This window comes from Aspergillus sclerotioniger (assembly GCF_003184525.1).
Source record: "Aspergillus sclerotioniger CBS 115572 chromosome Unknown BO94scaffold_9, whole genome shotgun sequence".
Taxonomy (NCBI): Eukaryota; Fungi; Ascomycota; class Eurotiomycetes; order Eurotiales; family Aspergillaceae; genus Aspergillus; species Aspergillus sclerotioniger.
In genome coordinates this window covers 604,231-631,521 of record NW_020290999.1, presented here as the reverse complement: position 1 = coordinate 631,521, position 27,291 = coordinate 604,231, and the positions used below count along the sequence as shown (strand labels likewise).

The 27,291-nt window shown below is 52.1% G+C and overlaps 9 protein-coding genes across 9 annotated transcripts; 6 read left to right on the top strand and 3 right to left on the bottom strand.

The window, feature by feature from the left end:
- Positions 1-1,484: 1,484 nt before the first annotated feature.
- BO94DRAFT_564835 (RTA1 domain-containing protein) lies at positions 1,485-2,455 on the top strand (the record flags this gene model as incomplete). Its single annotated transcript, XM_025614452.1, has 3 exons — positions 1,485-1,638; positions 1,712-1,960; positions 2,010-2,455. The coding sequence occupies 3 exons, from the start codon at positions 1,485-1,487 to the stop codon at positions 2,453-2,455; spliced, it is 849 nt and encodes a 282-aa protein (XP_025469221.1).
- A 368-nt stretch (positions 2,456-2,823) lies between these two features.
- On the top strand, positions 2,824-4,736 carry BO94DRAFT_618312 (cytochrome P450; the record flags this gene model as incomplete). Its single annotated transcript, XM_025616845.1, has 4 exons — positions 2,824-3,208; positions 3,269-3,303; positions 3,378-4,100; positions 4,154-4,736. The coding sequence occupies 4 exons, from the start codon at positions 2,824-2,826 to the stop codon at positions 4,673-4,675; spliced, it is 1,665 nt and encodes a 554-aa protein (XP_025469220.1). The 3' UTR covers positions 4,676-4,736.
- A 466-nt stretch (positions 4,737-5,202) lies between these two features.
- On the top strand, positions 5,203-5,973 carry BO94DRAFT_544863 (RTA1 domain-containing protein; the record flags this gene model as incomplete). The annotated part of the gene is made up of 3 exons (XM_025613204.1): positions 5,203-5,359; positions 5,412-5,660; positions 5,726-5,973. 3 exons carry the CDS (start codon positions 5,203-5,205, stop codon positions 5,971-5,973), a joined length of 654 nt encoding a protein of 217 aa, XP_025469219.1.
- Positions 5,974-7,221: 1,248 nt separating this feature from the next.
- On the bottom strand, positions 7,222-8,825 carry BO94DRAFT_395032 (xylose isomerase-like protein). Its single transcript, XM_025607348.1, has one exon. The coding sequence runs from the start codon at positions 8,589-8,591 to the stop codon at positions 7,458-7,460; it is 1,134 nt and encodes a 377-aa protein (XP_025469218.1). The 5' UTR covers positions 8,592-8,825; the 3' UTR covers positions 7,222-7,457.
- A 774-nt stretch (positions 8,826-9,599) lies between these two features.
- On the top strand, positions 9,600-12,118 carry BO94DRAFT_395034 (alpha-xylosidase). The gene has a single exon (XM_025607349.1). The coding sequence runs from the start codon at positions 9,843-9,845 to the stop codon at positions 12,072-12,074; it is 2,232 nt and encodes a 743-aa protein (XP_025469217.1). The 5' UTR covers positions 9,600-9,842; the 3' UTR covers positions 12,075-12,118.
- A 1,375-nt stretch (positions 12,119-13,493) lies between these two features.
- Positions 13,494-14,928, bottom strand: BO94DRAFT_618297 (uncharacterized protein; the record flags this gene model as incomplete). The annotated part of the gene is made up of 3 exons (XM_025616844.1): positions 14,345-14,928; positions 13,825-14,292; positions 13,494-13,784 (listed from the first exon to the last, which is right to left on the bottom strand). The coding sequence occupies exons 1-3, from the start codon at positions 14,462-14,464 to the stop codon at positions 13,494-13,496; spliced, it is 879 nt and encodes a 292-aa protein (XP_025469216.1). The 5' UTR covers positions 14,465-14,928.
- Positions 14,929-15,976: 1,048 nt separating this feature from the next.
- On the bottom strand, positions 15,977-17,910 carry BO94DRAFT_533637 (MFS general substrate transporter). The gene is made up of 2 exons (XM_025611366.1): positions 16,561-17,910; positions 15,977-16,498 (listed from the first exon to the last, which is right to left on the bottom strand). Exons 1-2 carry the CDS (start codon positions 17,460-17,462, stop codon positions 16,363-16,365), a joined length of 1,038 nt encoding a protein of 345 aa, XP_025469215.1. The 5' UTR covers positions 17,463-17,910; the 3' UTR covers positions 15,977-16,362.
- A 1,042-nt stretch (positions 17,911-18,952) lies between these two features.
- On the top strand, positions 18,953-20,071 carry BO94DRAFT_533634 (putative glyoxalase family protein). The gene is made up of 3 exons (XM_025611365.1): positions 18,953-19,541; positions 19,605-19,807; positions 19,965-20,071. The coding sequence occupies exons 1-3, from the start codon at positions 19,408-19,410 to the stop codon at positions 20,039-20,041; spliced, it is 414 nt and encodes a 137-aa protein (XP_025469214.1). The 5' UTR covers positions 18,953-19,407; the 3' UTR covers positions 20,042-20,071.
- A 1,292-nt stretch (positions 20,072-21,363) lies between these two features.
- BO94DRAFT_394877 (putative Rho guanyl nucleotide exchange factor) lies at positions 21,364-27,267 on the top strand. Its single transcript, XM_025607347.1, has 3 exons — positions 21,364-26,031; positions 26,106-26,372; positions 26,424-27,267. Exons 1-3 carry the CDS (start codon positions 21,529-21,531, stop codon positions 27,156-27,158), a joined length of 5,505 nt encoding a protein of 1,834 aa, XP_025469213.1. The 5' UTR covers positions 21,364-21,528; the 3' UTR covers positions 27,159-27,267.
- The last annotated feature ends 24 nt before the right edge of the window (positions 27,268-27,291 follow it).

Below are 27,291 nucleotides of genomic sequence, written 5' to 3'. Positions count from 1 at the left end.
AGATTGGAAACAAGATAATCAATCCATCGCCAGGCCTTCCCCTGAACCTACATATCGAAATGTTAGAATGTTAGTCTGTTTGCGGACATGCTAGACTTGATCTTTTCTTTCTTGTCTAGAGGTTTTTGTCAGATAGTGGGTGACCACAAGTGAACCTGGCCGTAGTATCTCGACCTTTACAAATCCTTTCAAGTGAGCCCCTTCAATGTTGATAGCTGGAAAAAGGTCCTCAGCGCAATAAAGATAGACCCCATATAGCCATACAACAAGGACTTATCGGCTACAAATCCCTGCATTGTGACGACTGCACCGTATAGCGTTGTGTCTAGAAAGCTGACCTAAATTTACATTGATGACTTTCTTCAGTAACCGTTTCCAAATCTGTCCTTCAAACCACTTCAGTTGTTAGCAATCCCGGCCTCCTAAAACAAGTTTATGGACCTTCCTCACGAATTTCCCCAAGACTAATATAAGTGATGGTCATCAAATGAGCATCCAGGCTTATTATCAGAACAAAGTCCTGGCAGTCTCTCATTCCGGTAGCTGCCAATTGATTATAAGTAATACGATCGACTCTCTTTGTGGAGGCATCTGATATGCGCGGTTTAAGACAACCTGGGTCACAGATGCAAACGCCAAGCTCGTTGACAATGGACATGACTTTCGATGATTATCGGCCATCAAATATGCAATCCTTCTCCTGTTCCACTTTATCGGTGCTTCGACTACACAAGATGTCATGCCTGCCGCATTCATGTCTTGGATAGTTGTCAGCATGTATATACCGATGGCGACCAACATGATTTGATCTGGATATGAACGAATTTTGTTACTTTCACGTTCCTCGTCCACAACTCTGGAACTTACCGGTCAACCTCGACTCTCTCCGAGCAGATGGTCACCGACATGCCGAGTAAGGTATCGGGCGATGCGAAACAAATCGTTCTGGTGATGTAGTTCGACAGGGCCCCAAAGAAAGACATGTCTAACAGATGGGATGCCATGCTTGAGCATCAGCTTGGCCATGACACAAAAAGTGAGGAGCAGAAAGGTGAGGCGGTGGATGGGGAAGGGAAGTTGCGGAGTTAAGAGGCGCGGGGGGGGGGGGGGGGCTTATACTCATGGAACACCGACACGAGCCGTCCGCGGGATGCCCCAGGCCAAATACAATGAGCAGACTTCTGACTACAGTGACAATGTCACCGAGACTGACAGACGAGACACTGAGCAGCAACAGGCAAGATGATCTCCAATGGTCCGTGCCCCTCGTAATCCCTACCCAAATGGTCCGAACTTCGACCAGCACGGCTCCACCACACGCTAGCTGAACATGGTGTACAGTACGAGATACGACCGAGAATCCCAATGGCATCAATTGCCATGGAAGTTTTCTGCCCAGCCATGGACTATTTCAGGAGTCTCCGCCACTTAAGAAGCCCAATGCCCCAGTTCCATTCATTCGTTTCTTCACCCCAGATGCTACCATGGCTACCGGCTGGACCGCATACGCCTACTATCCCTCCGTGGGAGGGGCAGCCGTCATGATTATGATGTTTCTGGGTGGTGTTGCCATTTTTACTTACCAGCTTATTCGAACGCGCGCATGGTTGACGATTGCAGCCTTGATTGGGGGCATGTGTATGTTGGCTGAACTTCCACCTCAAGTCTTTCTTCAGCCTACAGAACTGACATTGGAGACTTGATCTTCCAGTTGAAACGGTAGGCTATATCGGTCGAGCGATGTCCGGCAATCAGTCCCCCAATTGGACTCTAGGCCCTTATATAATCCAGAGCACGCTTCTCCTGGTTGCCCCGGCCTTGTTTGCCGCCACCATCTACATGGTCCTGGGCCGGATCATTGCCCTCGTGAACGGAGAGCATCATTCGATCATTAGACTCAGATGGTTGACTAAGATATTCGTGCTGGGAGATTGTCTGTCGTTTCTGATGCAGTCATCTGGTCTGTCTCCCCAGGCCTCCGCTGTCTGCCCTATACTTACCTCCCACAGGCGCCGGAATCATGGTACAGTCGAAGTCCGCGACGGATAACACAGGCCAGAATGTCATCATCGGTGGTCTCTTTGTCCAGATCCTGTTCTTCTGCTTCTTCCTTGTGGTCGCCGGCATATTTCAGCGTCGCATCTACCGACACCCTACTGTTCGCTCCGAGTCGCCTTCGATTCCGTGGCGCAAACATTTCTTCTCGCTATACGCGTCCAGCTTCCTGATCCTCGTTCGGTCAATCGTACGCTTCATCGAATACGTCCAGGGACAAAACGGATATGTAATCACGCACGAAGCTTTCATCTACGTTTTTGACGCCGTGCCCATGTTCCTGGTGCTGTGTATTCTCATTCGAGTCCACCCCAGTGAAATCAACGGGCTGTTGGGCAAGTCCCGGGTGGCCGCCGTGGGCAACGGCCTGAAGTTTGTTGATATATCTCCTGCGCTTTAATGACTGAGGGGTGGGATGGTTAGAGTAGATGGATAGCCTGTTGTATATATTGATTGGAGATAAGATTTGCTGCTTTGCTTTCCCCTATTTTGTTTAAAGGAAAAAATAGAAACCCCCAACTGAAAAGCGGCGGACCCACTTGGGGTGTCTCCTTCGGGGTATCAGAACGAATACGACGATCGATCCAGTAGATATCTACTAGGCGATGACATGAGATGCGCCACTCATCTCCGGCAATGCCCTGGCATTGAACTACTGGTGAATCGAAATGCTCTCTTAAATAGCTGGAGATTCCCGGAATGGTTCGTTCACTGCCCGCCCTGAAAAGCCCATCGGTTACCTGGGACAACAAGACTTCACCCCCAACCATGATTCTAATCATCTTCGTGGCCTGCCTCGCATGGACAGCCTACATCCTCGCATGCACGTATCGCAATTGCCGATCGGTCTGGGCGACTAGCCCAGATGTCCCCGTCCTCCTCAGCGTCATCTACCTCGGCCAGCCGCTCTGGCACTGCCTCCAATACTTCCGCCCAGCCACATACAACGACCGTGTCTCGATCTTCTTCCAGCTCCACAGATTCCAGAAGTATTCTTGGAATTTCTCCGATAAATATGCCCTTCACGCGCGATACGGAAAGTCGTTCTACTTGATAACACCCACTCAATGTGAGTTCGTTACCGCGGATGGTACCGTGGCTAGGGAGATCCTAAGTCGGAGCCAGAGCTTTGCGAAACCGGTTGGCCTACTGAGTAAGTGGCCCAGTCTTGCTTTCATACCTGTACCCAGATTTGCTAAAAGCGATAGGATAGGGAAACTCGATGTGTTCGGCAAGAGTCTCGCCTCAGTAAGATCTCCACCGCGTCCTCACCACGTCGCCCAGACGGGCATCACAATCATAGCTGACGAGCTCCTCGGCAGGCGGAAGGGCTGGACTGGAAACGCCACCGGAGACTTACGGCGGGTGCATTCAATGGTCAGACTGATAAAGCAGCGTGGGACGAGGCATTGAACCGGGCAGCCGGTGCTCTATCGACATGGCTGGAAGCAGAGGCCGTCACAAGCACCAGCTCTGACATGGCCCATATCAGCATGGGCGTACTTTTCCAGGCCTGTCTCGACCTCAACGACGAAAGTGGACTCCACCATCCGAATATATCTGTGGATGGGTGCAAGTCTAGTCTGATCACCTTTCTGGATATCATCTCGCTGGCCAAAAAGCCATTCCTCGCTCGCTGTCTAAGAATACGGCATAGAAATGGAATCACCTCTGCTGTGCGACGTTTAGGGTGCACATTGACTGAACTCGTGGAATTTCGCAGACAGTGTCCCACAGTCGATCGCACGGACTTGATCTCCTTGATGTTGAAATGCGAATGCCAGACGGACGCTGTGCCAGAGAAACCAAGTGGCAAGCACTACCTCACTCCGGAGGAAATCCGGGGTAATCTTTTCTTGTTCCTTTTCGCGGGCCACGAGACTACAGCCAATACTCTGGTGGCTATTGTATATCTGCTCGCGATATTCCCCTCGTGGCAGGAGTGGGTCTTGCAAGAAGTCGATAGCCTCTTGCGGGACATCAGGATGGATGAGCCTCCCAGCTATACGCTATTCCGTTCTACGAAGCGTCTCAGAGCTGTTATGGTACGTTTGCGCAGCGTTGAGTCATTCACATCTTAGACTAATGAGATCGCCAGCTCGAAACACTAAGGCTTTACGGACCTGTATTAAACATCCTAAGGGAGACTAAGCATCAGGGCCAGACTGTGAGTATGAGAAACGAACAGTTACTCATTCCTAAGAACACCAAGATACATATCAACAGTATTGCGTTGCATACTGACCCCGACACATGGGGTCCTGACTCTCTGGAGTGGAGGCCGAGTCGGTGGATCTCAGACGATCCACCTGAACCTACCAGCCACGACGGCTCAGTTCTTGTAGATGAATCGAACCATGCCAGCATGGAAAGAAAGCTTTTTGCCTGGTCCGATGGAGGGAGGGTATGTCCGGGGAAGAAATTTTCGCAGGTAGAAATCGTGGCTGTCTTGATCCAGCTTTTTCGAAATCATCGGGTCAGCATCATTGCTCAGCCCGGGCAAACACTTGAGCAGGCGAGAATGGATGCGTATGCGCGTGTCCAAAATAGCGTTCAGACTCTTACATTGCTCATTGCAGACCCTGAAGCTGTTCATCTTTGGTGGGACAAACGACGATAAACTGATATAACAGTAAATAGTAAGAAACATATAGATCGCATAGCGCTGAGATATATCTCCGACACGTTCATTCTAGTCTCAGTTTCAGGTTCAATCCAGATTGTCAACCTAGACTGCCCAATGTACTTTATGAGAGTAACTGAGGAAGTCCATGACTCCTCATCTGCAATCAAAGCGCAGACTCTTCAACATTAAAGCATTGGCCATATATGATGGGGCACATGAACGGCCATTATCTGTTACGCCATGTAGTAGCCATGGAAACCACTTCTCTTGTCCACACTTATTCTACATCAGCAGCAGGTACCCCACTAGATCTACAGCCAGCCAGTGGTGGCCAGCCTATTGCCCTAACTGCCTAGATAGGTCATGAACACGAAAACGAACCCGAATGCGACATCCACCAGCCACCCCATCGTTATCAACTAACGCAGCAAACTGCCCTATATGCACGGTTCACAACTATAAAGCCATCATGCGCCTATCACTCCATACTCTCAACACCAAATCATCCCAAGACTTCAACCATGGTAGTAGGAAACTATCAACTCTACTTATACGCACCATCCCTCGCCGCCGCCATCGCAGCAACAGCCTGCTTTGCACTCATCACAACATGTCACATAATCCACTACATCGCCCAGCAAACATGGTCCTTCACACCATTCGTCATTGGAGGCATATGTACGTTGCCACCCCTCCCCGCTTCCAAAAGAAACCCCTCTCACAACCCCAGTCGAAACAATCGGCTACATACGCCGAATCCTCAACAGCCAACAAACCCCCAACTGGAGCACAGGACCCTACATCATGCAAGAGCTTCTTCTCCTCGTCGCCCCCTCCCTCTTCGCAGCCTCCATCTACATGATCCTCGGCCGCATCATCCTTGCCACAAAAGGCGACTCCCGATCCCTCATCCCCGGACGCTGGATAACCCGCATCTTCGTAATCGGGGACATCATTGCCTTTATAGCCCAAACCGGCGGTACGTCCATCCCCTCCCCTGCACTCCCAGTATAACCCAACCCAACCATTAATATAAACGTCCAGGCGGCGGCATCCTCTCGCAAGCGACAACGCCCTCCCGAGAACGACTCGGCAATTGGGTCATCATCGGGGGTCTTTTTGTCCAGATCGGTTTCTTTGTGTTGTTTATCTTTGTCTCGGGGGGGTTTCATCTTCGGATGAGGAAGTATCCGACGCGACAGGCGCGGAAAACTCGTGTTCCGTGGGATCGGTTCCTGGGCGTGTTGTATATCACGAATGGGTTGATTTGGCGCGTTCGGTGTTTAGGGTAGTGGAGTTTGCGGGGGGGGGGGGATGGGACGTTGCAGAGGAGGGAGGTGTGGTTGTATGTTTTTGATGGGTTGTTGATGGGGTTGGTTATGGTTGTTTTGTTGGTTTGGCATCCGAGTCGACTTGTTGGGGGGAGGGGGAGGGGGGAAGAGGTGATAGAGGTGGAAGGGAGAAGAAAAGGAGAAGGAGGGGAAGAACTAGGAGAATGTCGAGCTCAAGACGTCGTTTAGGGCGAGAGGAGGAGGAGGTGGTTTATGTTGTTTGATGATGCTATGAGATAAGACCTCTGGGATGATTGAATGCGCTCAAGGATAATGACCTACTACTTAAATGTATGGAAAAGAGAAGGTCCGAGAAAGACACTTCAGTGAATGACAATTATTTATGTAACAAGTATTCAGCAATTGCATTCTACAACATCAAACAATAATATCATTCACGACCACCAATCCACAATAAGCCATTTCTCACGGATCGTGTACACCATACAGCTTGATAAAAAAGCCACCCCCCATAAATCCTACACAACAAGCAAAATACAAACCAAGAACATACCCAAATCGGCTCAACCCTACACACCCGCCTCGAAACAACCCTACCAACAACAACAGAACCCCCAAGAGTCCGGAATCTTCCCACCAGCCTTCAACACACCCCACACATCCACACACAGCAACGACCCCTCCCTCCATCCCTCAATCAAACAAGGAACCATCCTACCTACCTACAGACCACCACCACCACCCCATCACCCAAGAACAAACACCCTATATCCACCCCAACCCACCAAACCACAATCCTCCAAAATGACAGCCCCCTCAATATTCAACACAATCTTCGTCCTCTGGGCAAGCTGGCTACTTCTCATATTCGTCATGACTGCATTACTCTATCTCACGGAGTCGCTACGGAATTGGGTATTTAGGGCTTCTGATGATGATTGAGTACGTTGCTAGTGGTGTTGAGATGCAAGGTTTTTGTTGATTGGTGAGGTGGAAGGTGGAGGGGTGGTATTTGGATATGGATGTTTTGGTGGTGGGTGCAGGGGAGGGGAGGGGTTGATCTTTGACTAATTATCTATAGATGGGGAAAGGATGGAGGTTGGGTTGAGTTGAAGGATGGTTTTGGCGTGAGGATTTGGGGTATTCGATGTGTGTGTGGATGGGAGGGAGATTATTGGTCATAGTACGGGTTTTTGCAAGGATGTGATGTTTATACATGGGATGGTTTTGTGGGGGGTTGGATTCGAGGTTTTGGTCTACTACGAAGAGGAAGTTTGCTTCTGTATGTAGGAGGATATACATTATGTGATGAATAGAATTGTTTCGGCGTGCAAGGGCTGATAATAGCTTGGTTTTGTGTTTATGAAGTGGAACGGTTGCCAACGGTTTCAGGCATCGTGCTAGTTATCTCTTTCTGCAAGTCGCAGTGGCTGGAGATGCCTGCGTAGCTGCAATGTATAATATAGCTAATGCGACCCATGTTCTTATAAACGAACCTGGCCCATGGAGCGAACTCCCTGCTGCCACAATTCCCAGAATGCCGGGACTTGACGGATTGCTTCAGCCAGTTTGCGAAGACCTGTGATGCCCCGTTCGGCATGAACAGCAGCGACATCTTGACCCGGCACATTTAATGAATTGTTAAATACCTCCAGCGACATCGGACCCTGGTATCCTGTCGCCACAACAGCGGCAGCAACCAGGTGTACCGGCATATACCCCCCACGCTGCGACTCAAATGGATACAATCGATGTCCGCGCGACCACGGCAACAGTGCAGGTACCTCTGGGTCTGTTGGGGGACGGAATGTATTTGGATCCATGAGCTCGGCATCACCCACCTGGAAGAAAAATATACGGTCGCCAGGCACAGAAGCCACAAGAGACGCCAATGATGCACACAGTACGTCTGTGGACTCTTCCAGTGTCGGGTAAATGCGGCCATGACCAGCGGGATTATATGGATCGGCAAATTCCACAGCCAACATGTTGAATACATCGATAATGATTCCAACGTTGGAACGATTGGCCATTCGCACGACTTCCCAGGTGGACGCCCAGGTGTTGCGTGTCGCCCACGATAGGCCCTCGTAGCCGATGCGCAGCATGGGACCACCATCTGCGTCCGAGTATGCCCTGGCCATGTCACCTAGCTCCGCAAGATCGCGTGCTACTGTCCTCAGGTCAGACGTGACTCCATTGTCGGTGCGGATGTTGGCACACATGAACACGAGGTCGGTGTCAAATGCGCGCATGAACGGGAAGCGCTTGGCGACCAGGTCCAACGAGGCTCGCCGCTCAGCAGGGTCCTTGATGCCTTCGATCTTGCGCAGAGGCTGTGTGCATGCGATACGCATTCCAAGTGACTTGACTAAGTCGCCGAATTTACGGGCGATCCGCAGGTTTTCGGTGGTTGCTTCCCAGAGCTGGTCACCGGAAAGTCCATTTTCCTCGAGGTACGCGGCCCAGCATTCGTCAAACAGGTCGATCCAGCGGTAGCCGGCTTTGGCGGCTGCTTCGAGACGGGGTTGGAGTCGATGGTGAATGGCGTTTCCGAGGGAGAGAGTGGCGATGCCAAACTCATTGGGAATAGAAGTAGGTGGCCAGGGTATGGGCATGATTAAGTTATAGCGTGGTGAATAAAGGTGTGGGTTGCTAGGATCGTTGAGGGGAGCGACGGCTCATTGCATCAACCGGTCAATCATTCTGTACGAAGATGCGGGGTGAAGACTTTCCCGTCTTGGGGAGGGATAACCCTACCCCCGACGATCATTCAATGTATCTGGGGATTTCATGGGGTAAGGGGATCGTGCCTCTGCGCCTGGCATATGAAATCCTCTGACGTAGGCGATGAATTGAAACCATGGGTCGTGGAGAGTATGTCCGATGCACACCAAGAGGCGACATGGTGCATCCAATTGTCCCGGTTGCGACGGAAGAGGATGATGATGGGAAACACTGGTTTTCCCCTTGACGGCAGGTAAGGCCGAAGGTTGGTAGCGTCGACAGGGGCTGTCGGCAGCTTCCGCTGTCTCCGGATGACGTGGGGAGTAGACTTTATCCCCGCATTGTATCGGTCATCGAGATGATTATGCTCGCACAGATGACGATCGCTGCCCGACTCGATACCGGGGCAACCGAGCACTTTCCACCTCGCTTTCTACCCAGCAGGTCGACGACTCAAGCAAGGCACATCGCGCTTACTGAGACCATTCATCGTCTAGACTCGGAGCAATTGGACGAGGCGAAGAGCAATCGGGGTCGGAACAGCCGGTACTGCAGGATCCCCAGTGCGACCGATGCAAGGACACGTCAGATCTGCATGCCCGGGCTGGAGATTCCCCGCCAGCCTGGAGGGAACAATCCCGGCGGGATGCCATGATTATTATGGTCCAAGCCACAGACTGCCTCGGCCAGCTCGGCTGCCAGTGTTCGGAATGAGTTCTAATCGCCGGGTTGGGTCAGGCATGAAGATGAAGTCCGGTTTGAACTTCTGAAGTCTAAAGACCAACCATCGCCGTGGAGGGAGGGAATGCAGCCCTTTCCCTGACCGGGGGAGTCAGACCCTGGTGGCTCAATCTATCGATTTCCCCGGCGAGGGTCCCAACAATGTGGATCCAACATTCTCTCCGCACCGGTCCATCCCCGTCATCCCCGACTAGCATCTCCCACCGTCCCATCACTACTGCATCTCGCGTCGTACCACCCCCCAAATTTCCCCCCAATGATGCCCTGTTCATTGACCGAGATTAGCAATTAGCCTAATAGGCTAAAATCTCTAGATGTCTATATAAATCGTCGCCGACGAGACGGATAGCTGTAGCGCATACCGATCGAAACCACGCATTCTCCATCCGCCCAGATAATGAATGCGAGGTAGAAGGCGAAACATGTATTTCTCCTCCATCCTCGCCCTGGGCGCTTTGGTCCAGGCCGCAGCAGCCTCCTACATTACCCCCAACTCGACCGGCCTCCGTCTCCAGCATGGCTTTGAGACCATCCTCATCCAACCGTTTGGGTACGACGGGTTCCGCGTGCGCGCATGGCCCTTCCGTCCTCCCTCGGGCAACGAGATCAGCTTCATCTATGACCCCCCGTTAGAAGGCTTCGAAGACTCCGCGCATGGCATGAGTTATGACACCGCTACCACCGGCTCGGAGCCCCGCACTCTGCGCAACGGCAACATGATCCTTCGCACCACCGGCTGGGGGGGTGAAACGGGTGGATACAGACTGTCCTTCTCCCGCGTCAATGAGGATGGGAGCGAGACCCTCCTCACGAACGAGTACGCCCCTCTCAAATCTCTCAACCCCCGGTCCTACCAATGGCCAGGTCTGGGGCCGGAATTCTCTGCCGAATTCTCCTTCAGTGCAACGCCGGATGAGCAGATCTATGGCACCGGAACGCAACAGGACCATATGATCAACAAGAAGGGCCAGGTGATTGATATGGTAAACTTCAACACGCACATCCCGACTCCTGTGTTCATGAGCAATAAAGGTTACGCCTTTATCTGGAACATGCCTGCCGAGGGGCGCATGGAGTTTGGGCCCCTCCGGACCAGGTTCACCGCCGCGACAACGACGTTGGTCGACTATGTGATTGTGGCCTCTGCGCCTGGCGACTACGATACCCTGCAGCAGAGGATTTCGGCCCTGACGGGGCGGGCACCGGTCCCGCCAGACTTTGCCCTCGGGTACATCCAGTCGAAGCTGCGGTACGAGAACGAAACCGAAGTTGAGCTCCTGGCGCAGAACTTCCACGACCGCGGGATCCCGGTGGCCATGATTGTTATTGATTATCAGTCGTGGGCACACCAGGGCGACTGGGCACTCGACCCGCGCCTCTGGCCAAATGTCGGGCAGATGTCGGCGCGGGTCAAGAACCTCACTGGTGCCGAGATGATGGCATCGCTGTGGCCCAGTGTTGCTGATAATAGTGTCAATTATGCGGCACTGCAGGCGAACGGGCTGCTCTCAGCCACGCGTGACGGCCCCGGCACCACTGACTCGTGGAACGGATCATACATTCGCAACTATGACTCGACAAATCCCTCGGCGCGGAAGTTCCTCTGGAGCATGCTGAAGAAGAACTACTACGACAAAGGCATTAAGAACTTCTGGATTGACCAGGCTGATGGCGGAGCTCTCGGCGAGGCGTATGAGAATAACGGGCAGAGTACATATATCGAATCGGTCCCGTTTGCCCTGCCGAATGTACTGTATGCCGCCGGGACGCAGCTCAGCGTAGGAAAATTGTACCCCTGGGCGCATCAGCAGGCGATCGAAGAAGGGTTCCGAAATGCGACAGACACGGAGGAAGGGAGCGCCTGCGCCCATGTCTCGCTGAGTCGGTCCGGGTACATCGGGTCCCAGAGATTCTGCAGCATGATCTGGTCAGGAGACACCACGTCCGTGTGGGATACACTGGCAGTGCAGGTAGCCAGTGGTCTGTCAGCCGCAGCGACTGGCTGGGGCTGGTGGACAGTCGATGCAGGCGGCTTTCAGGCTGATCCAACGGTCTGGTGGAGTGGCAACATCGACACCCCCGAATTCCGGGAGTTGTATGTGCGCTGGCTATCCTGGACGACCTTTTTGCCCTTCATGCGCACCCACGGCAGTCGGGCCTGCTACTTCCAGGACGCCTACACCTGTGCTAACGAGCCATGGTCGTATGGCGAAGCCAACACACCCATTATTGTTTCGTATATCCATCTGCGCTACCAGCTAGGTGCCTACCTGCGCTCCATCTTCAAGCAATTCCACCTCACTGGTCGGAGTATCATGCGTCCGTTGTATATGGACTTTGAGAAGACAGACCCGAAGATCTCCACGCTCACTGCATCGAACAGCAACTACACGACGCAGCAATACATGTTTGGGCCACGCCTGTTGGTCTCCCCGGTGACCTTGCCGAATGTGACCGAGTGGCCAGTGTATCTGCCACAGACGGGCGACAACAGCACCAAGCCATGGACGTACTGGTGGACGAACGAGACGTATGCAGGAGGGCAAGTGGTGACGGTTTCAGCCCCGGTGCAACACATTCCAGTGTTCCATTTGGGATCGAGGGAGGAGCTCCTCATAGGCGATGTGTTCTAAAGCCCCTAAATATTAGACCTAGAGAGAAATAGGAAGCCATGTTGAGCACGAAGGGCTTGCCTGTGATTAAAGTCATTCCACATATGTTTCATGCTCGCGTTCCGCCAATGGAGGCGCCGTCAAGAACGGTGTCTGCAAAATCCATAAAAAATAAACTCAAGGTCCGGAAAAGAGAAAGGGGAGGCGACGAAGAGAAAGGGAGTAGAGTTCCAGTAGTCAGGCGGGCGAGGGGCACATGTACGGCGGACGATAGCCGCCATAAGGAAAAAACGCGTTTTGGTGTTTTTGAATTTTACATTTCATGATTTACTCTCCCATTCTGCCGGCAGATTCAACTTGCCTAATCTACGCAGGTTGAATCTACGCAGGCAGGTCAAATCTACACAGGTCAAGTCTACGCAGGTTGAATCTATGCAGGTCGAATCTACGCAGGTTAAGTTTATGTAGGTAAGTCAAATCTACGCAGGTCAAGTCTATGTAGGTCAAATCTACACAGGCAGGCAGGCAGGCAGGTTTTAGATATCTAAACCGGGTATGTTTGGATACCTCGTATTTGATTATAAAGAGATAGATTACTTAATTTTATAATCTCATAAAATACGAGCTACCTGTGTAGATCTGATATTCTTATTTGCCTGCGTAGATTTGACCTACCTGCGTAGACTTGACCTGCGTAGATTTGATCTGTGTAGATTTGATCTGCGTAGATTCAACCTGCATAGACTTGACCTGCCTGTGTAGACTTAATCTGCGTAGACTTGACTTATATAGACTTGACCTGCGTAGATTTGACCTGCATAGATTTAACCTGCGTAGACTTGACCTGTATAAACTTGATCTGTATAGATTTAACCTACATAGATTTGACTTGCATAGACTTGACCTGCGTAGATTTGATATGTATAGATTCAACCTGCGTAGACTTGATCTGTGTAGACTTAACCTGCATAGATTTGACCTGTGTAGATTTAATCTGTGTACACTTGACCTGCGTAGATTCAGAATGAAGACTGGCAGGCGGTGATTAATGCGGTCAAAGGTCAAAACACAAAAAACGCTTTTTCCTTATGGCGGCTATCGTCTGCCGTAGAGTACGTGTCTTCGCCTTGGTTTTCCGCCTGGCTTCACCTACGCTGGAACCATCAACTTCACCCCGCGAGGACTTCCAAGGCCCCCAAATGCGAGCGATCGCTAAGTGCTGTACAATGACAAGAGCTGATATATACAGCTGGACTGACTACGAGATTGAACAGTCGGGGTTTCAGCGAACACCAAAAAACAGAGTATTCTCAAGAAGCGCTATGGATGCAATGCAGCAAGCACGCTGTGAAGCACGATATACTGGTACAGGTAAAGAGAGAAACATTGAAGACAAGCACATAAGAGCACAGGCAAGCAATACTTATGAGCCTCAGATGTTCAGTCACATCCTACCAGTGGCTTTTCCTCTGCCGACTCGGAACGCGGCATACGGCAACGTGCATGGTATCGCAGAATTTCAATCAGGATATACGTGGTGCACAGGGCCTGTAACACCGCCGCTGTCCAGGACATCCCCAGAAATGACGTCCCTGTAGTCGCTGAGACCCCATAATCATTGCCCGACTTGTTGATCAATTTCACGAACTCGGTAGTGATGACGCTGGCAATGACGGAAGCGATCCCGAAGCTGAGCAGGCTCACCTGCAGGATAGATATATCAGATGGATGCTGGCTTCAAGGACCAGTGGCCTGGGGAGCTAACACTTACCAAGAAGATGACAAATTCCACTAGAGACGGAGGGCTCTCAGAGTCAAAGCGAGGGGATGGATCCCCGGTGTAGCTGGGAGGTCTGCTATTCTCCGATGCTCGTGCGCAGGCAATTGACCAGATCCGGGCTCCGATGGCGAGAGCTGCGGTTGCGGTACCGAAAATGAAAAACACGACCATGGTTGTGTTGGTTGGACCTAACGCTTCAAAGTCGTCCGTTATGCATGAAGGCCAACTGTCCGGGGATAAGCTTCCAGACGGCGTTCCCAGGGCTTTCAGAATGGCGTCGCTCGGGTTGAAGGTAAACAGCACGCTGCGGTCGGAGCAGCCGATGATCTCGTTGGTGGTTGTCGTGGAATTGGTGGTCTCATCCGATACGACTGTTTCTTGAAAACCGGTGCAGTATGACATGGTGTAGACGGAAAAATAATCGGGGGCCCCCGCACCACCAGCCCCTCCGGTATATAACTAGCAAAGATGGCATGAGTTGGGCACTTCGATCAACGACATCACCACTTACAGTTAAAAGATCTGCCTGAGGCAGAATCTGGCGCTGACTGCCAGCGAAAAGACAAAGGATGCCCAGCAGAAAGGCAACGCAGGAGCCCACGATGGGCAGCAGGGCACGGAAACAACTCATTGTGTCTGGTTGATCCTATCGAGGCTGATTTACCACTGAGAACGAGGGTGGATATGATTGCAGATACTCCTCTGCTGAAGCATATAAGAATAGGCGAGTCTCTGCATGGGGCATCAAATACAGAACAGAGGCTAAATCATGATTTGGAACAAAATGATGGAAGAGAGAAGAGAGAACTTATACACTGGAAAGCACATCCAGGCGTGTCGTACGCCATCGACCAGACCATATTCCACTGCCGCCTGCGGTGACCAGCCGCCAAATCCTGAGAATGCTTAACCCTGCCTTAAGCTCGTTTCAAGACTGCGCCGCCAGGTTAGGTTAAGCTCGTGGCTTTCCTTCCGTGGCATGTTCCAATTCCTGGTGATGTCGCCGTAGACGGACGGCTTTACCTGGGTCTCCATCAAGGAGCAGGAGCACGCTTAGACCTCTGTCTCCGGGCACAGTCCCAGCCTCGCGATTTATAGTGCTCCATCAAGAGCTCCCTGTGTTGTGGCGTTCCACCAAACTAGATCCTGTTACTCCTGCTGCTACAGGAGATGCTGGAGTGAATGCCGATCAGTGCGGGAGATAATCTGATCATCCGCAATTAATTCATCACCTGTGTTTTATTTGAACACAGGACAACTTTGTGAAGTGATCTCCAACCATGATCAGGGGATCAGAAGTCTGAAGGAATGAAGGTTATTACTATTATTTGGGGTTACCTATCCGGCCCGGCAAATTGTCTTGGGGTGGATATTTTCTCCAGGCGACTTCCCATTCCCCACCCACCACCGGCTGGTATGCGAGACTCGCGTTGCACAAGATTCTTCAGTCCTCAACCAAATATTTCATGCAGAAGGAAAAGGATGTTTCACTTCATAATGATTCGTACCGCTGTGTGAGTGGACGGTCCTTCTTCCTGGGTTGCACAATAGGCTGCAGGCCAATACCTCAAAAGAACAAACAACAATGATATCAGTTTTCCGGAAATTGCTTCGAGCATCGCTGCCAATCGGCCCATCGAGGCCATATCTGAGACCGTCTAGGCAGCGATGACATCGGCATACGCAGATCGCAGAGACATACACGTAAAGACAGGACTTGAAGCGTCGATCCACAGACTAACATTCGTATTGCGAAAAGTTGCAAGCATCAGAAAGGGGGTGATAATTATGGACCCAATGTGCCATTGATCTGCTCAGTCCCGTGGGCACTCGACTACATTCATTCTAGGGGATCCAAATGAAAAAAGGATGAGTCCGTTGTGCTTCGATCATGGATGGTGACCATAATCGCACGTGGAATGAAGCTTGCGCGCGATGGTACCGGACATGGGTTACAAAGTCTTGTCTAATTGACTCCAATTGATCATGGTAATTGGAGAAATTTGCTTTTTCGAATCACGAAGCACCGCCTCCTTTATCTAGTGAAGACTTCGCGCCCGACTCAAGCCGTGAAATCGGTCGCTTCTTCTTGAATCACTAGCCATCCGTGAAGGAAGCCAGGAATCGAGGTAAGAATGTATTGAGCGGTATAACCTTTTAACTATGTCTATCTTTATGGTCATACTTACAGCAATGCCTTCTTTTATAGTGCTTCATTATGCCTGTTTGATCTCTTCCTCGACAAGCTCCATCGCAGGGGCCAATTTACTCTTCTGCCGGATACGGCCACCATAGAGGTAGAACATCACCGGGATTGGGATCATCACCACGGCAATGCATCCTAGCAGCGTACCTGCCCATTGAATACCGAGGTTGTTGAACATCTGTCGCGTGAAAAGAGGGAAGACGGCACCCACCATGGATCGCATCATGGTGTTGGCCGCAAAGGCCGACGCAGCACTACATCATTAGCATGCAGCCCGGTCCGTATGGGAGAAGAAAATAAGAAAGGCGGAAAACGGAGTGCACTCACAACTTCGAGTAAGTGTCCAGAATATAGTTGAAGCACTGCATGAAAATGGAAGTTAAGCCAAATCCCACTGCCACTCCGGCAGCCGTGGGAGCCATCCAATGGATTGAACTATCCCAGCCAGTCCATCCAAACCTGCCCTCACTCGTCAGTATTGCACCAGGCTTGGCGTGCGCCCGAGGGAGGGAGAGCCATACCAAAATAGCCCACCAGCAAACGCGGCGCCACCAACAATGCAAGGGGGAAGACGCCATTCCGGCACCGACACATCGTTGTTGGCCACCAACTTCCGCGAATAGGATCCCGACAGCGATAAGACAAATGTACTGCCTGCGATTTCGCCAATGATAAGGCCAATGAAGGGTAACCCTGCAACACCACCAGTCATGCCATAGGTGCCTTCGAAGACGATCGGGTACGCCTCCAGCAGTGCATAGGCCAATCCATAGATGAACGACATGTAGAGGGTGAGTAGAAACGCAATCGGCTCGGTGAACAAAATTAAGAATGGACGCGCCAAATTCTTGGTGACCATCTCGCGGAACGTAACTTCGAGTTCGTCTTGACGAGCGTGGATACCCCAGTTCCGCGTCTGGCGTCGGAGGATGGCCGCCTTCTGAACCAGGATAATAGGCGCGTATGTCTCTTCGGTGAAGAGAACTATCAACGCGAGGCAAAAGAACCCAACAATGGCGGGGACATACAGCGTCCACCGCCAGCCTAGATGGCTTGATGCCGTAAAGCCGCCAATGAACGGGGCCGTGAACGGACCGGTGAACACCGACATGGTATACATGGCGATGGCGACTCCACGCTGGTGATTGTTGAAGACATCAGACAGGCTGGCGGGAACCAGGGCAATGATGCTGGCAGCGAAGAAGCCCGCAAAGAAGCGGCACAGCATTAGGGTCTGTGTATCCTTGGCAGTGGCACAGGCTATGGTAAAAAGATCGAAGCCAAACATCCCGATCAACAGTGGCCATCGCCGGCCGAGCAGCTCCGAGCCAGGTGCCCACACCGTTGGCCCCGCCGAGAAGCCCAAGACGTAGAGAGTCGTTCCCAGTGCCGCAACCTCTTCACCAAAGCCAAACTCCTTCATGGCACCCGAAGCAGCAGTCGCAAATACTGCACTGCCGTAGGCAGTTACCAGGGCACATGAGGTGAGAAGCGACCCCAGAATGACTCTGCAGGGGCATCAACGACCATCCCGATGCAATATAGGTCCGATAAATGGGGGCCATCATTTCTTACCTTCTCTTCATGGGCCAGTTGTGGGGATGCATCGGATCATCTGCTCCTTCGAACTCGACCACATACGCTTCCGAATCTGGGAGAGGCGGTGGGTAGGGTTTCCCGGCCCCGAGGGGTAGCCACTGGTCTTGCGGTATGCGACTGCGACTGGATCCTATAGTGAGTTGTTGCTGAAGACGATAGGTGTTAATCCGCTCTATCTCGATACTGTCATGGAGGCCGGAGGCCCCGACCTGCGAGCCGCGACGGTGGGAGACAACAGATATGCGTTCCGCTATAGAGGAGGCGTCGTCACCTTTGGCCTCGTATGTATCATGATGAAGTCGGTCCATGGGCACGGATCAGCTTCTGCACCTTGTTAAGCGAAGCAAAGAGACGATGATGGTGAGAGGAGAATAGTCAGCTACGAAGAGAAGGTTAATACGGAAATGCATGCATTAATATCAGCCTGTTGGCCCCAAGCTGGCCCTCCAAATTTTCGTTTCTCACTTTTCTTTTGCTCAGCTTTGGGCGGGAGCCAATGCTCTGGTGGGTCATGGAAGAATGGGCATCGTCCACTCAGCCAGAGGCTCTAGATCCACTGGCTCGGTGGATACAGGATCCCCCTGGGGTGTCCCGGATAAGACGGAGCAAGCATCACCCTAAGGACATGCGGCCTGACCCTGGGTCACAATGCCACATAAACAGGCTGGCTGGCCACCATTGTATCTGGATCATCCCGAGACTGCGACCCAGTGTTGGAGGTTCGGGGTTGCGGAGTCGGAAGGGTAATCGGGAGGGCAGTCCCGGTGTCGGTTGAGGCCTCTTTGCCATGGTTACGTCTCCGGATGCCGGGGCTTGGACTTTGGACGCATCTGGGATACTCCGGAGTGGAGATTGAGATGTCGTTAGCAGGAACCAAACCGCGGCATAGGCAGGTACGAGATATGTATGGAGTACTCCGTAGGTGCTAGATATGGCATGGGAGGTAGATACTGCCTATGGAGCCGAGCCGAACCCGACTGTTGACCACGGGAATTATCCGCTATGGGGGGAGGGGCAGAAGGGAGGAGGGAGATGATACCCATCCTTCCATTTTGCCGGCATATGCCACGAGTATAGACCAACATCCATGCCTTGCAGACAGTCGGTCTCTTTGGTCAATCGCATCATCATCATACGATGGTGCCTGAAGGCGGGGTGGTGAAATCATGGATGTAGGAGGCGTGATTGATGATTGCCTCGGAAAGAAAAGCGGAAGCAGTAGAGGAGCGGAATGCTTTCCGCTGCCGGCCGGGAATCGGCATCTCACCCCAGGCTGACCGAAGGAGAGAGGGAACAAAACAAAAGATAGATAGAGGCCAAATTCCCTACTCTTTCCCCAGCCTGTGCAAATCTTTGGTGAATGAAACCACTTGCAAGTAGTACTTGCAGAGTCCACAAATCACCACTCCGGGAGCGAGTTCGCGAACCCCACCATGGTCCCTGCAGGCGTGGACTCAATACTAATCACTAATCACTAATCACAGATAGGAAAGGCGGGGTCGCAAAGGACACTCTCCGACTATCCCCAGAAATGCAAGGGAAATCAAGAAGTCGCGAACATTTCCCCCGAGTCTCTAAATTTCACCCCGCGTAGGAACGACCCCTCACCACCGGCAGCCAGGAAATCAGATTCCGACCCCGTCGGGAAATAACACCGAGCCTCAGTTAGCGGGATCTTCATCGTGATCTTTATCTACCCTTCCCCTCCTCTTGTCTCCCTGTGTCTAAAGATCGACGTCAACGAGCTACAATCGAGAAGCAGAGTTAAAATGATCACCGGTCTTGCGCACGTCAACATTCTCGTCCCGGAAGGGACCCTGGACCTGGCAGAAGATTTCTACACCAACACGCTGGGTCTCCCATCCGCCCCAGTTCCCCACCTACAAAAAGGAACCCTTATGTGGTGAGCAACTTCCACGCTGAAGCCTTGCTCTGAGAAGATACAGTCGAAATTGATTGCGAATAGGTTCAATCTCACACCGGACGGCAGTCAGCAAATCCATGTGGCCTTTGGAAAGAACCGCGAGCTGGATTCCAGGCGCCATGCTTGCCTAAGGGTCGGATCACCGGAGGCATTGGTGACCCTGCAGCAGCGCATCTGGGAGCATCATCAGAGAGGCGGTGCCGCCGCTCCTTTGCACGCCGATCAGCCCGGCGAGCAGAACTCGGGTATGTCCTTACCTTTCGTCATCCCCGATTTCATGGGAGTATTACCTAGCTACCTAAGTGGCTGCTGTTGTGATATGTCTTGTTATCCGAATCCGTCTCCCTTTAATTGGTCTTGATGTTGTATCTGCTCTACTGATCACTATGAATCCGGCTGTAGGGGCCAAAGGTGTCGAATATCCGGATCGATTTTTCGCGAGGGATTACGCGGGCAACAGGCTGGAGTTCACACTATGACATCGATAAACGAGTCTATGAATCAATGTTTGTCAGTATATAATGAGCGGAGGCCATTTGGTCATGGTCCAATAAATACCTATGCATCTTTCGATTTCCTAATCGGGTCACACCACATGCCACATATTTAACTGCCCTGCGGACACCCTGAAAGGTTGAGCTTTTACATGGAAGCTACTACAAGCCTTGTGGGCACTGCTTTTTAGCCTATGTATCTTCACCCACAGACTATATACTTCACAAACCCAGTCTGATTGAATGAGAACCTCTGCTGCATGCCCTCGGATCTCAGGTTCACCCAAGGCAGCTCTGCCATGTGCAGCTTGTTACTGCCATATGGATTGAGGTCACTCAATGCTTTCTTCATTACCTTAGAGGAGGCGGGGTTGCATTGGGTCAATTTGGCACATGCTGTGATGTGAGATCGTGGATGATCGGCACAGCATACAGCAAAGCACCATGGTAAATGGACACGGTATCGTTGACTCGTGATTCCGCTGGGATACTGGCACTCATATTTACATAGACATATCGTATTAACTCACGTACTGTGGTTGATACTAGAGTTACTCGCGTGTGATGAAAGTAGTCCACGATAGTATTATAGACGGAATGCGCGTGTAGATGAAGATCTCTTGCTGAGGAGATGATATATGTAAAGACCCAGTTGCGGCTTTTCTCCATAGCGAAGATAGATTTTCTCCTGCTAGAGATTTCGATGTGTCAGTAGTGATACCATTTGATTAATTCACATGCCGATAATGAACTGGATGATCACTTCTAATCCGGGTCTCGAATTACTCGTCAGGCAGTAAGGCAGTCTGGCATCAAGGCATCAAGGTATAAAGGTATCAAGGCAGCAAAACGGCACGCCGGATGGCATACTGACCGCCTACCTAACGCAGCCCGCGGCTTATGCAGGAAGGGGAGCGGGTTTGCTGCTTTTGCTGCCCAGCACCGCACCGGCAACCACCGAACCACCAACTTATTACTATTACTCCAAGACCAGATCATCAATCCCCTCCTCCGTTCCCCCTTATTCTTCCCTCGCTTCCTCCTCCTCCCCTCCCCTCCCTCCTCCTTCATTCCCTTTCTAGCGAGCCTCTTTCCGACCGCGGGACCTTCCCCTCCCCCTTGTCTCCTGGGGTATGCCTAGAGGTGGATCTCTTTTCCCCGGACCTCCTTGTTATTGTGGTCGGCCGACGTCCGGATGAGGCTCGACCTTCTATCTGTACCAACAATACGCTGTTGGTGGTAACTGGTTCTTCAATCAGTTTTCGCTTTTTTATCGCGGGCCTGATACTAGTCTGGAGCTTAATCCGGAGATCCGGTTGTCTCTCTTCGTGCCTTGAGCGATCTATCCTTACTCACCCGGTGGGAATCCTTCCCAGACCGTGCCCGAACCTCGCTTTGCACATCTCCCCTGTCGCGTGCGGCCAGCCTTGTCCATCCCGCCATCAAACCCCCGCCGAGGCCCCTTAACAACAATGGCGCACTATCAGAACGGATATCCGACCTACAACCAGTCCACCAATTCCCCACCGGGGTCGACTCAGCCAAACCGCTATGACCTCTATGCCACCCAGCCGACGAGCCCGCAGTTGCGAAGGATGCCAAGTTATAACGTGGGGGACGATGCGGGTATCTTGGGCTCCCCCCATTCCCAGGACACTAGGACCACCGAGGCGAATGCTCGCTATACTGGTTGGAATGCACCAGCAGAGGGCCAATCTAGCTACAACCTCATCAACACTGGGCGCGATGAATATGCAGACCCTCGATATGCGCACATCCCTGCGCCTACCTCTCCACAATTGTCGCGCACCCGGGCTTCCTCGCAATCAAGCTACCAATACCAGTATACCTCGTCGGTTCCTGCTCCCACATCACCCACCCAGCTTGCGTACAATCCCCAACAATATGCCTTGCCTCCCACACCCTCGCAGCAACAGGTAGGCTTCAGTCCACTCGCATATACAGGACCTGGGGCTTCGTATGGCAGCGCAACAACACCCGGTCACCAGCCTTATAATCCAGCCGCCTACCAACCTGCTAGTTTTGGCTCCTCCCCAGTGCAGAGGCAGCCATCCACCGCTTATGCACAGGCTCCTCCCACACCTCAGTCTTTTGGACCTCCTCACCCGCAGTTACCGCCGCCTCCGCCGCCTCGGGGACCGGATCATCCGTATGGAAGTCGTCCGTCACCCCAGTATGGAAATGTTTCGCCAGGTACGCACTATGGGTTCACAACCCAGCAGACATCGTCTTCGTCCACACTATCGGGTTCTTTGTCATATGGTACAGCATCCCCATCGACACCCAATGCTACTTATGTGTCCACAAACAGCTCTTTTACCACCGGTGGTGCGAACCCCGCTGCGACCCACCCGTACGCTGGAGGTGCGCAAATTCCGGCCTACATTCCACACTCATCTTCCCATTCTGAAGGTGGTCTTGCCTCTCCTTTCGATGAACAACCTCCTGCACCCCCGGCTCACTCGACATCGACCGAGGACGCCTTTGGGAAGCGGTCTAGCCTGACGCGTCCCGGATCTGGAAGATCCCTTCCAACACCGCCCATTTATAAAACGCAAACACAAATGTCGCCACGTAGAACAGATACTTTGACTCGACATCCCCAGTCGCGGCCTTTGCCTGGCCCTCCTGTCGATGCAGATGCGGATTCGAATCCTTACATGGCGTCCAACGGGCTTGACAGCCTGGATGGTCGGTCAGATATGAGAACTGGCTATGATGAGCTGATTGAGGAGGTCGAGGCTGCGGTTGCGGACCGGCGAGCCGGCGGCGAGCCGGGTTACACCTTGGATCCATTACGCGTGGACCCACACGACGCGCTGGTATTGGAACCGCCAACCAGCGTCTCACCAGGCCCACGGCTGTCTCCCGACGAGAGACATACTCACACCAATGGTAGTATTGCCACCGGTACAGGTCAGTATGTGAATTACGATGCATACAGTGATGACAGTGATGCGGAGGCTGCTGCGGGCTTGGCTATGTTGCAAATGGCAGACGAAGAGGAAAAGGCTCAAGCCGAGCGCCTTCAAGAACGTGCGCGGCGGGAGACGACTGCCTCCATTATCAGTGCATATGGAGCACGATCGGAAAATCGCGCTCCGTCTCCCCATCAGGATTGGCCCCAGGATGAGCTGGAACCGTACAGTGAAAGCTATCATCGGGCCTCCAACTATGAGATGGATCCCCACACGAATGGTTATGGTGATGACTTAGACCATGCCAGGCTTGCGCCTACATCGGGCTCGAGGCATTCCAACCCTTTCGCAGACAGCCGCAGGGAGTTCTCGGATGACTATGACTACCCACCTACAGCGCTCGATGCTTCTGGGTATCCCTATACAGACTCGCAGCATCATGCACGAGTGGATGCTGCCGGCACTGGGGGTTTAGCGGAGCCAGGAGCGTATGAACGTCGGATGAGTTTCGATTACGGCGATGAGACCGATGGGCCCTTGTCTCAGGCTCATCACTTGCAACATTCGGGAAGTGAAAGCTCAGACAGGGGAGAGGAACCTGGAGACCTCTTCTTCCACCCAGGCATGCGGCCGCTTCCACCGGCTCCTGTGGAGCCGGCAAGCAACCCAAGCTTAATGTCGCATTTGATGCCGGCAGGGACGTACCGGCACCAGGAGCAGGGTGACGTGCAGGGCTCTACCCAGTATACACCCTCCTATTTCCCTACTGCTCCAGACTCGTATACTTCGACCGTGTCCAGCCCCACCCAAGTCCCACGGTCGACGTCTTTGTCGAGTCATCCAATTGGACCTCGTACTGACCCCCCTATCAGATCGAAAACCGATGCAGACCGGGCGAAGTATAAACAGCAACAGGAACTTCTGCGGCAACAGCAGCATGGCGGCGTCAAATTTGATGCTTCTCCGGATGCTACAGCTGCCATGACGCTCGATCTACCTACGATCCCTGCTGGGCGTCGTAAGAAGTTCAACCCGACTAAATTGTCGTCAGAACAATTCCGACGCTGCACGGAGCCGTGGGCATTAAGTGCCATTTTATCCTGGGTTCGGGAGCTTAGCGAGGACGAAACGGACCTGAAGGAGCATACGATCGTTGAGGCTATCGTTGCTTTGTTTACCCATAAAGTACCGACAATGAATATCGCTGATGCGGAAACGCTAGCTGCGCGTGTCGTCAAGAATATGATGCAGGAAGAAGCCTTGGTGAAGGATGAGGAATGGGTCAAATTCAGCACCGGGACATTGTCGGGAGTCTTATTCCAGATCACCGGTACTGGATGCTACTCCCCTCGGCTTCATGAGCAAGGAGCAGAAGTGTTCGGGCGTTGCTATTCCCATCATTGTATGCGGACGCTCAAGAAAGTCAATCTGAAAGCGCAGATGATGGAGGCAGACAAAAATGCAGAGGACTGGGTGACGTTTTACAAGGTCCCTAAGGAACTTTGGGAGACTTACCCCAAGAAGGAGATCGACCGACAGAACAATCTACACGAGATTGTAACCACCGAGGATTCCTTCATATCCCAACTCGATGTTTTGCGTGATCTATATCGGGATCAGCTGGCGAAAATGCAACCGTCAGTAATTGCGCCAAAACGTCTGAACAAGTTTTTGAACGATGTGTTTGGAAAAGTAGATCCTGTCAAGAAGGTGAACGAAGATCATCTCCTGGCTCAGCTCAAGTATCGCCAGAAAGAACAGGGCCCATTCATTGCTGGGTTCAGTGATATCTTCCGCGAATGGATTCGAAAGGCGAAGTCCGTCTATATTGACTACGCGGCGACATTTCCCAGCGCGAATTACTTGGTGCGCAAAGAAGCAGAGAGAAATATTCACTTCCGCCAGTTCCTCAACCAGGCCCGTGATCACAAGCTGTCAAATCGCCTCAGCTGGGACACCTATCTCAAGGCCCCCATCACCCGGATTCAGCGGTACACGTTGCTACTGTCTACAGTTCACAAGAACATGCCCAAAGATTCCGAGGAAAAAGCAAATCTAGCACAAGCCATTGAAGAAATCAAGCTGGTTGCACTCGAGTGTGATAACAAAGTGGGCGAAATGAGCAGGAAGGTTGATCTCATGGAACTTTCGTCCAAGCTGCAGCTCCGCCCAGAAATGAAGAAGGAAGTTGAGCTGAATTTAGAACACCTGGGACGCGAAATCATTTTCCGAGGCGACCTGCAGCGGCCAGGAACACGAACAAGGTTTTTGGTGGATACACATGCCATACTTTTCGACCATTACCTGGTGCTAGCAAAAGCCTTCACCGCTCGAGATCCATCGAGAACCGTGAAGTATGAGAGCTATGATGTGTCCAAGTTGCCAATCCCCATGGACCTTTTGGTCCTCGAAAGTGATAATGAAGACCCTGTCGTGAAGTCTGCGGTCCGGGGAGTAGTAGCTCAACCACAGGCCGTCGTTGGCCGTGGTGTCGGCGGCGGGCCTTTAACTCATACCGCCAGTGGAAACTCTGCTAGTTCCGGCAACTCGAATCAAGGAAAGACTTTGGTGCCCACCACTGTTCTGGAGAGTTCTAAGGATGACAAGATCCTTTACCCGTTCAAGATCAAGCACCTTGGGAAGAACGGAACATATACTCTCTATGCCTTTTCTGCCCAAAACCGGCAAGACTGGTGTGACAAGATCACTGTGGCGAAGACCAAACATGCTGCCGCCTTATTTACACAGAATGCCGAGCCGTTTAGGCTCCGCGTACTCGCTGACACCGCATTTGCAACCCCTGACAATTCGTCAATTCCCACGGGCGTCACTATCGACGGCACGCCTCTTGATCGTGCGATCAAGGACGTGGAGGAGCGTTATGGCCCGTCAACACCACGGCCAGCACCAGTTTGCAGAACTGCTGTCCACTGTGCTACTGTCTTTCAACAACCGGCTGGTCGGATGATGTGCGCCATTGGTACTGATTATGGCGTATACATATCCGAATACAATGACCCTCGCGGCTGGACTCGGGTAAGTAGCTTCTCTCTTCCGGTTACAGCCCTTGTTTCTTGCCAGGCGCATTCGGACTAACCACGAGTCTAAAGGCTATACCTATTGTGCGCGTGACACAAATTGCAGTGTTCGAAGAATTTAATGTCTTCCTGCTCATAGCAGACAAGTCCTTGATTGCTTACCATCTGGATGTTGTGTGTCCTCCGAGTGGGGTGGCAGCCCAGACAACAGATTCTTCCCGGCGAGCGCCGCAGAAACTGTCTGGCAGTCGAGAAGTAGGCTTCTTTGCTGCAGGACACATGAAGGACAGAACCTTGGTCATGTATAAAAAGAGAGATGGCTTGTCGTCCACATTCAAGGTTCGTGTTGCGAGATTTCCTTGCATACTTACATACTTATTCGAGTTATAGATTCTCGAGCCAGTCGTACAGAAGTCGTCCAGTAGCAGGAGCCGGCTTTTCAGTTCCCGTCGTTCACAGACGGAGTTCTTCCGAGAGTACGACGAGTTCTATATCCCTGCCGAAAGTTATGGCATGAACCTCTTCCATTCTTCTCTAGCAATCTCGACTCATCGAGGCATCGAGATCCTTACCATTGACAAGAAACATACATGGTCCGTTCCTGATTTCCGATCCGAAGCTCCCCCTGAAGCGCAAGCCCAGCTTAGCAGTATCGCTCATCGGATTGGGACTTTACGTCCGTTGGGCATGTTCCGCCTCAGCGACAGCGAGTTCCTGGTTGTATACACCGAATGTGCGGTGTATGTGAACAAACACGGTGATGTGTCACGCAGTGTGGTCATGGAATTCGTGGGGCATGCTCATTCTGCGTGTCTTTATGGAAAATTCCTAATATTATTCAATGAGGACTTTGTCGAGGTGCGAAACGCCATGAACGGCCGCCTACGCCAGGTCATCCCAGGCCACGGGGTCGTCTGCCTAGATGATGGCAGCAGCATGCCAGGCTCTGGTGCGAACAGTATCCCTACTAGCGCAGGGGGCGCTGTCAACCTTTCCAGTGGATTATCCAACGGTACCTCCCTGGCGAACAATGGCCACACAGTGAAGATATGCATGCAGCATCCCGAATATGAGCGGAGCCAGATCATCCTCGAGTTGATCGAGAACGAAGGGCAAAAGGATTAATCCGCATGCCTATCTCCCAGTTGACAAGTACCACAATCGCTCGTGCGGGGTTCCCTATGCCAGAGTCCAATTATTCTCAACCCCCTCTTTTGTTTTCCCCGATCTCCTCCCATTCTATCATTCTGACTTTATA